The sequence below is a fragment of the Camellia sinensis genome, chromosome 2 (assembly GCF_055761805.1).
Source record: "Camellia sinensis isolate YWXY chromosome 2, ASM5576180v1, whole genome shotgun sequence".
Taxonomy (NCBI): domain Eukaryota; kingdom Viridiplantae; phylum Streptophyta; class Magnoliopsida; order Ericales; family Theaceae; genus Camellia; species Camellia sinensis.
In genome coordinates, this window is record NC_138962.1 from 123,852,741 (window position 1) to 123,862,644 (window position 9,904).

At 33.6% G+C, this 9,904-nt stretch overlaps 1 protein-coding gene across 23 annotated transcripts in view; it reads left to right on the top strand.

The window, feature by feature from the left end:
- Positions 1 to 3,241, top strand: part of LOC114311602 (agglutinin-like protein) — a 29,913-nt gene extending 26,672 nt beyond the window's left edge. For 8 of the 23 annotated variants that reach the window (XM_082915546.1, XM_082915556.1, XM_082915557.1 and 5 more), the window contains exons 7-8: positions 2,263 to 2,647; positions 2,806 to 3,241. In XM_082915546.1, the coding sequence (XP_082771672.1) occupies positions 2,263 to 2,629 (367 nt within the window). In that variant the 3' untranslated portion in view covers positions 2,630 to 2,647; positions 2,806 to 3,241. Of the gene's footprint in view, positions 1 to 2,262; positions 2,648 to 2,746 lie in introns of all 23 variants that reach the window. The other 15 variants (XR_003646574.2, XM_082915558.1, XM_082915553.1 and 12 more) reach the window with 6 other exon arrangements.
- Positions 3,242 to 9,904: the final 6,663 nt, after the last annotated feature.

Genomic DNA, 9,904 nt, shown 5'->3' on the forward strand with positions numbered 1-9,904 from the left:
ATGTAAAATTAAAAAATATATACTAATTTTATTTATTTATTTTATTTATTATATGTAAAATTAAAAAATAAATATATTATTTGTATTTATTTATATTATTTATTTACAAAAGAAAGGCATAAAAAAAAAAAAAGAATAAAGAGGGAGAGATAGACACGGCAATAAGGAAGAGGGAAGAGAGAGTGAGAAACAAAAAAACAGGGAGAGACAGAGAGCGAGAGCGAGGGGCAACGGCAAGAACACAAAGCGAGAAGTGACGGCGACGATCAGAGAGCGAGAGGCGAGACCAGAGAGAGATGGACAGAGAGAGAGGAGATGAAGACGATGAGAGACGAACACAGAGAGAGAGGAGACGAACAGAGACGCGAAAGAAATACCTCGATCTAGCCTCGATCTAGGCTTCAACAGGTTCTTCCTCTCTCACTCTTTCTCTTTCTGTCTCTCTCTATCTTCAATGGGTTAGGTCCTGGTTAGGGTTTCTTTCTGTTTGCGTGTCCGACAGAGTGTCCTCCTGCAAAAATTCAAAAAAAAAAGGGGACACGTTAGGTCGAGTGTCGGACACGTGTCTACCGCGTGTCCGACGCGTGTCCGTGTCCGACACGTGTCCGTGCTTCATAGATACAAACGATACATGAATACTTAAATTTTCTTTAGCAATTTTGAAAAGAAAAAAAAAAATTATTGAAATTATTTTATGTAAATTAATATTATCATATATTTTCATTAACTTGTTATTTATTTATTTATTTATTTATTTTTTTTTTTTGCTATAGACAAACTTTTCAAGAATTTAAAGTTGTAAATTGAATATTAAAACCTAAATGGTTAGTTAAGGCAGTATTTTATACATATTGTAGTTCCACTCTGCATTTTATATGCATTAAGCATTGAGAATTATACATTTTATATGAATTTTATTTTTCTAGGAAACTTACTTTTACAATTTTAAGGATTATACATTATTTAGTGTCTTGTTCTTGCAGGATATTTGTGTTTGCTATAACTATATTTGTTTTTCTTTCCTATTTTTAAATATGTTAAAGTATCTTGCAATACACGATATGACACATGATTCAGAAAAAAATAAAAATAAAAATAAAGAAGAAAAGAAAAGAAAAACGATATTTGATTCGTATACCGATTTGACAACTATGATATTAGTTACTTCATTTTATCCTCTCTTTTTTATTGCCCATTTATCTAAGGGCGATTTTTTATTTTTTTTTTTGCATGTTATTGGATTGGGATAGTTAGGTTGAGAAATTTTGTATTGGCTCAAAAAGGAGTAAGAGTAAGAGTAGGAGAAAGTAGGAGTAGGAGTAGGAGGTTTTCTTTTGGTAAACTTTTAAAATATAACAGTCCTCTAAGATGATTCATATGACTGCAGACTCCCCAAAAAGTGCTTTACTTCCTGAATTTTTCTGTTTTGTGAAAAATAATGCTTAAATCTTAAGCAAGGCCCATTTTATTTACCAAAACTGAGTTTAAAAAAGTCTTGAATATTCTTAATTTCCATTAAGTCTCTTGTTGTTCAGATGTATTTGGACAATAGCTTTTTATTCCAATTTTTTTAACATTGTCTAAAAGTGGACAATACGATGACCAACCAAATTTTGGTTACTTCTAAAAATCTTTTTAGAAAACTCTTTTATTAAAAAGTTAAAAGTGTTTGCACAGAACCTTAGCGATCTTGCAAAGTCAAGAGAAACAACCAATGGTAGTCTCTATACAAATAGGTTAGAGTTAGAATTGTTCCATTTGCAAGGTGATTGCTAGAGATTTTAGTCTTGGTGATCCTACACACAATCACTAATGCTGTGTTTGGTTGGGGGATTTGGGGAGGGATTTGGAAAGGGAAAAGGTGTGTGAAACTAGGTGAAATGTAGGTACATTTTATTCACATTTCACCTAACTTTTCCCTTTTCCTTTCCAAATCCCTCCTCAAATCCTCCAACAAAACACAGCGTAAAAGATTTACAATTTGCAGCATTCTGTCATTCATATGATTCTACATAGCTCTTTTATGCCAATGTTGCACAATTTACAGGAGGGCAGTTCATGTTGGAGTATTTGATATGCATTGTTGGGCCCCTTTTATAGCAACTTAAGCTTTTTGGGGTCTTGGTTTTCTGTTTTCCCATTTGCATGTTGTTTCTGCATATTCACGGGCAATATGGAGCTTATTCACTTTTGAGTAATAAACCCAACTTTCCTTCCAATTTTCATTATACCTCCTCTACCTATGATGCTATCTTATTGCAGCAGTTTCACTCGAATGCCCGATATGGAGACTGAGACCAATCCCATAGACCGAACTGTGGCTCATCTGCTCTTTCACAGACCTGCAGAATTGTCAGGAAAACATCCCGAGACACCAGAATCACCAGTAGTATCTACTAAGCTCCGCAGTGAAAGAAACACTCGTGGTTTGCTGAGCTTGCCAAGAGGATTCTTTCCTGATAATTACAAAAGTAAACATAACCTGTCATATACTGCTGGATCAAAAAATCCTCACTTATTTGCTGAAGGGGATCATTCTAAAAACAGTTCCTGCATCGACACTTCTGAGAATGCATCAAACAATGAAGCAGCAGATGCAGGATGTATGGAGATTGAACTGTCTCAATGATTGAAAAGCTATATGAGGGTAATTCCTTCCTTTATCTCTTCGATACATTTTGATTTGCATTTCAATATTCACCCAACAAAAAAAATGAAGATTTGCATTTCAATCATGATTTTACAGATTCACTGGTAATGAGGTTTTCTTTAATGACCAGCTGATTGGATCTTCATTGAGCGCAGGTCATGATGATGGCTTAAAAGCCATTTCCAGAAAATGGACTTTTTCTTGATATATGCAAGAAGTATGCGTGCGTGGTTTACAATTTTGTATCTATCTCCTTTTTGAAAAAAAAAAAAGAACTACGCTTCCAATCCCCTATCAGACCGACTCTCCAGATAACAGTGTGTTTTAATGTCCTCGCTAAGTCTGTGGAAGGGTGATGCTGCTTCAACTTGATGAGCCCTTGTCTTCGTGCACTAATCCGTTCCATTCCCGTAGTTCTTACTGGGTCCCTGTTTTCAAAACTTGTATGGTAACAAGTTATGTTTATGTTTTGGTGTGTGCGCGCGCGCGGGGGCTCTGTGTGTGGCTGTGTATGTGCAATGTGTATGCATGAAATAGTTGGTTCTTGCTTGTCGATATGTTATGCTTGAAAGGTTTTTTGGTTTTTGACCATATAATGTCAATACCCCCAAGAAATTACTACTTTTAGGCACCGTTTATTTTGACGTAAAATATTTTTGTCAAAAATAGTAAAAAGTAAGTAAAATATTTTTGCATTATTTTATCAAAAATGACTTTTAAAAATTTCGTAAGTCAATTTTTACATAGTTGACTCTCTCACTCACTACTTTTTCAACACATTTAGCATTTTCAAATCAATATTTTAACTCACTAAAAAGTCATAAATAACACTCTGTTGAATCAAAATTTCTCTTTTAGGTAATAAAATATTTTTGTTTCAAGTGAACCAAGCACCGAAAAATAAAAACAATTTTTTTTTTCTGTGTAAAATTAATTTGCAAGAAAAATATTGTGTGTAAAATAACATTCTCATGATAGTGATAGTGATATCTTCATCTTCAGTATCAAATTATTCAAATAAAATGTTAGATTACTCTACAACTTTACTTTTTTAAACTGACATGTACTGCTGGTTTTTGTGGTTGAGTACGAGGAATTTCGGGTTTTTTTTTTTTTTTTTTCTTTTTCTTCTGGTAAGGAAATTTCTATTGTTCTTGTTACAGTAATAAAAACTATTGAAAGGTGGTTAGTGTAATTGCAGGAGCATAAGTTTTGTTTCTTTCACTGAATTGCCAAATTACATTAAGTGGGTGTTTGGGAAGTGACTATTTTAGAGGCTTTTTGACTTTTGGCTATTTTAGTACTAGTGTCGTCCAAAAACTTCAACCAACACTCACCATTTCCATATTCTCTCTCTCTCTCTCTCTCCCTCCCTCCCATACCTCCGGAGTTCTGTTCTCCTCCTCATGATATATACGCGGTTGCTCTGCATAGATTGTGTGTTGGTTGGTAGATTCTGTGTGTTCCCTTGGGCTGTTTTTATGCAATAATAATAACGATTGTTTCAGGTTAAGTACCATTTAGGCAGAGTACATATGAAGAGTAACTTCAGCAAAATTAGAAACAAGGATGATGACGAAGTACAACTTGATGGGCATGAAATTGAAATGTCAATTATTGATTAATTCTTTATAGTCAAGGAAAAGTCTATAAGAATGTGGTTTTAAGGTATGATATATGAATAAATATCAATCATTGGATTTGTATAAGACACTATCTTGATCATTGATGAGTAAATGATTAATACCTGGTTGGAAACTAAGATAGATTCTTACAAAGAAAGTAATTTTGAGTATTTTTAATAAAAATATATATGACATTAGCTTACTATTGTAACATGTCACACTTGCTATTTATTGTCAGAGTACCCTTTTTTTTTTGTTTTTTTGCGCACGACTCGCTTTCTAGATGATCCCTCTAGAAGAAGGTGATTCTAACAATCTTTCTAGTTCTTTCGTTCTCAATTTCTATTTGAAATAAAATAATCCTAAGAAAAAAAGATTTTGTTTCTACCGAGCTAAAACAATATGTCGACATCTCTAGTAAACCAAAGTCATCGTTTAGTAGCTATTTGTCTTTAATTTCTTCTCTAGCGGGGGTAAGTACTGTGAGAGAAACGTGTCACTCTTTGAACTCACACTTTCTATTGAAAATGACATCTTCAAGAGATTATTGGTTGAAAATGTAGCAAGTAATACATAGAAAATTGTGTTAAATTAATAACACACTACATTTGGCTACTTCCACCGCATATTTTGTATATTTCTTGAATTATTATTTAACACACCATAGCTGACTTCTTCTACACCACTTTTTTTTTTTCCTTTTTCTTTTTGGTTTTTTTTTAAGACACAATATAAAGTGTAAGAAATAAAATGTATAGTGTTATGTTATTTAAGAAATATATATTTAAAATTGAAATTAAAACTCATAAATTTAAAGTTTGGAATAAGTTTATAATTAAATTTTATTAACAACAAAATAAATATAAAGTTAGTTTCAAATGTTTTTAAAAATTTAAAATCCAGGTTATCTGGCTATAAATATGTTTTTATAAATAAAATATCTACAATATTTTGAAGTATTAATGGAAAATGAAATAAATAAATATATCTAGGAAGATCTCTCATTTATCAACATTTATTATTGGCAATAAATTAATACATCTACAAAAATTATTTTTCTTTACCTATCCCAACATGAACAACATTTGTTAATGACAATAAATGAATACATCTAAATTAGTTGATTAAGAGAACATAGAAGGTTTTCCAATTCATTTGCACACACCACGAACAATAGTGTTTTTGGCTAGATTTTTTTAGTAAAGGACAAGTGAAAGAGTGATTTTGATTTTTATTAATTTTAGAAATTCTCCAGGTAAGAAGCTATTTATGTGTCTATCTATCTTGTATTTTAACATTATGTAATATTTGTAATTTATAAATTTTAAGGTTTTGTTGGAATAATATTTCACCTAATTAGAGAAAAATCATTGAATAGTAATAGAGTCTCATTGAGTAGTGAACGAAATCTTATTGAGTAGTGAATGAAATCTGATTATGTAGTATGAAGTTCAACTGAGTAGTAAGTAAAATATGCAGTTTAATTGAGTAGTAAGTGAAATCTAATGAAATAGCAAGTGATGTATTATTGAGTAATAAGTCAAATTTATTAAACTAATAACTGGAGTTTCATTGAGTAGTAACTCAAGTCCAATGCAGTACTGTCTTATTAATTAATAGGTAGTGTAACGAGTCGAGTGTGAACCCAATGTGTATTTTTATCGATACTTGTTTAATAATGTTAGAAATTGGGCGCCCATGTGGCATGACCATTTTTTGAACCTTTTGAACCTTATCCAATAAGTTTGAATTTGAATTCAAAACCTATTTGGATATCTACTCAGGATATCTATATCTATCATATCAACTGATATGGATAGATGATATAGATATCTTATATATCTGATATAACTGATATGGGTAGATTTATTATTATCCTGTATATCTGATATAATATGGGATATGGATGATTATGAAAAAAATAACATATGTCGTATGTTTTTCCCATATACTGACTCTCTCTCAAAATACAACGATCAAGAGCCATTTTGCACTGTGACTTGTGTGGGTGATATTCAGTCTGTAATATCACTCCATTGCTGAGTTGATTGATCAGATTCAGGAAGTACGTGATTTACCAACGAGATCTTTCAATTCAAACTCTGCAGAAAAATGTATAACCATAATTTTTCATCCGCTACATTTATACTTTGTTTTACATTGGTATCAGAGCATGAATGGGTATTTTCATGTTTTCTCTAATCATGTGTATATTTTTTTTATATATATGTACTTATTATATACATGAATGTTTATAAGGGAGGAAAATTTCAACTCCCATTAGATTGAGAGTGTGGTACACCTCATTTTTATGTTCATTAAAGTGATTTTTGATGCCATAAATGTTTTTGTTGTGAAAAATGGAGTTCGGGAGTATCGAAATCGAACCAGAAAATATCCTGGAAGGCGGCGCGTGTGCCTCACGCGCCAGATGACGCCGTCAGCAGTAGGCATGCGCAGCCACACGCTCTCACGCGCTGCCATGCACCACGCGCCTACACGTGCGTCAGCCGCACTGAGCCGCTCGTTGGGTCGTTCTCTGAGCCGCGCGCTGAGCCGCTCGCTGAGCCGGCTTCTGAGCCGCTTGCTGGGCCTCGCGTTGAGCCGCAGATGAGCCACGCGCTGAGCCGCGCCGTTTTTCTCCGTCGGCTTGGCTGCTGAAGTTAAGGCTTTGTTTGTTTTGTTTTTAATTCTGAATCGCGTTAAATGGTCATAAGTAATTCGTTATAGCTTTGTTTTAAGCGTGGTTAGTACCATTAGACTCCGAATTAAATTTTTTTATCTTCTGTAAAATTTTGAAAATTTTATAAAAATAAAAAATATTTTTCCTGAAATAATAATTCATTATTTCTGGTTTAAAATGTATCTGGTGTTGCATGATTAAGTTTCTGGAACTGAATTTTTTATTGTAGACTACTGTTGTAGTTTACTATTTACTGGTATAGTTATAGCATTTTACCAGATTCTGGAATATTTATTTCTAATTTTATGTGTGTTTATTAGTTATTTACAATTCTAGACAATACCATAAAATTCCAAAAAATTTCAGAAGTGATATAGTTTCTGTTATGGCATAATTTGAATATTAAATACAGCATATTATTTTTTTTAAGGTTTGTAATATGCTGTGATTAGCATAGCATGATTAATTATTTTTTATTTTAATTCCGTTATTAAATGTAACATAGCATGTATTGATTGTGAATCTATATTATGATGCTATTGTATGGAATTAGAATATTTTATCATACTTTTTAGACATGCCATAATCAGTGGGAGGTTGTTTGGTTGAGATAAATCTTTGTACTCCCCAAAACTAATATTTTGCGCATGAATTAAATTAAATTTTGGATAATTGTCACCTGTGGCGCAAGAGATGATTACGAGCATAGCGGATTTTCGATCTTGCGATTTGTGTAATATTGTTACTATTTAATTTAGATTTTTGTGACAAAATTATATTATGCTAATCAAATTAATCCCAATGCGAATTTCTCTCTAAATTGATTTAGCTTATGGAAGTTAATTTGGTTGACCTAGACTTAGTAGAGATGTTCAAATGTGAACAATGTAATCCCATTCTTTAGATGAGCAAAAGTCTTGGAGACTTTAGGTTAGACCTTAATTGAGCCAAAGTAAGGAAACATGACTCAAAGTCGCTGTGGTTTATTGCCTTGTTTGGCACAATAAAAACTAATGTGTGCGCTATGATTAGCGGCATGCTACGTAGTTTTGGTTGGCGAGTTTTGGAGTTATGAAATTATTAAGCCCTCAATAGATCTGTATATGATCTTGACTATTGAGCTGTGCGGATTGACTTTGTAATTTGACTTGTAAATAATGTTACATCATTGGATGAAGTAACATTCAAGAGTCACGTCAACCAAGAAATGCGAGCTTAAATAAATTAGTCATTAAGTGTAAGACAAGTAGCCAGTATAAGCAGTGTTTTGCTCTCTATCCAATTATTGGGAGTAGATGGAGCAAAATTTCATGCACTATAATAGTGTGCGTTGAAATATCACGTGAAGTTAAAAGATTAGCGCTTAGAAGCTGCAAAATCTATTAACACTAAGTGAAAAGATTAGTGCTTAGAAGCTGCATAATCTATTAACACTAAGTGAAAAGATTAGCGCTTAGTGGCTACAAAATCTATTAGCATTGCCAACTTGTCTAAGTCTGGGCACTTACTGTTTCCACACTTGAGTGTGAGACATGAGGAGGGGCTTCTTTGTATGATTCCTTAGCTAGGCTAACATTTTTGAATAACGTTTACCACTAAGCACAAACGTTGCAGCATAGTAATGAAAAGGTCAAGGCCGACAAGGTTGTTTTGACTCTAAGAATTTGACGCATCGCTTGTGAGAGCATTGTGTTGAATTAGACTCTTTAGCCTAATTCGCGCTTAAGTTACTTCAGGAGTTGTCATAGATTGATAGCTTATTCTCTCATTCTTGTGGATAGTAGAATTAATTGCAAGTAACTATGAAGCGAGAAACAGAGATGGCAAGAGGAGTATCGTCATCTTTTAACTAGATGCATTAAAATGTATGGAGAATAAAATTGACTTGAAGGTGCAAGGGATTAGCACTTACTTGTTAAATTTGCGACTTAGGCACACTTAACATCTCCATGACATCCTTTTATGATCTAGTGAATATGAATTAGTCGCGAGTCATTATCTAGTTGGGCCTAAACCTTTAAAACTTGTCTTCAAAAACTCACACATTAGGATGATTGGAATTAGTTTATGACATTGGTCATGAACCGGTGGCTTATTAAACTTAATTACATTAATGAGAAGATGTACGGATGTTTGGAGTAGGCCCTCTTGGGCCCACTCGCTTGTGACATCCTGCTCTCATATGAATGTATAACTTTGTTCGCAATGGTTGCGCACAAGTAAGTAGGAAAGCCGTAGAAGGTCATTTGTATTGGCGCATTTAGCCCACTATGATATTTGTGACTAGATATGTGTAAGGGTATGATAGCTAAGCCTTAATCTCGACACATTTACAGATTACGATACGCATCTGAGTCAAGACTATTTGATCTCCCATAAGTCAAAAGCTTTGAGATGATTTTTGACATTGCACATATGAGATTGAGATTAATTAGATAACAACTTTCATGTTTTTATTTTTGACCAAGGTGGCGAGTATCTATTTGAGTTATTTTAGAAAAACTCTGTGAAGAGAAATGGATGCTTAGAAAATTGATTATTCCTAATACTCAACAACACAATAGTGTAGTAGAGATAAGGAATTAAGTATTGTTAATGTTACCCACTGGGCATACCGGGTGAATTCCAGGCGAGAATTTAACAACAAAGTCAGCCAGTGCTTGGGCTTTGATGGCGGTTCGGGGTTGAAACTTGACGTCGAATTGCCCCAGTTTGACTGCCCACTTCAGAACTCGACCGGAGAAATCCGTTCGCTCAAATAAGGCTTTCAGAGAGAATTCGGTCAACACCACGATTGTGTGAGCATGAAAGTAGTGGGCCAATTTCCTGGAGGCCATCATTAGTGCCAAAGCAAGTTTTTCCAGCGGCAAGTACCTTGACTCTGTCGGTAATAAGGTTTTGCTCACGTAAAAGATTGGGAGATGTTGGATACCTTCTGCCTGGATG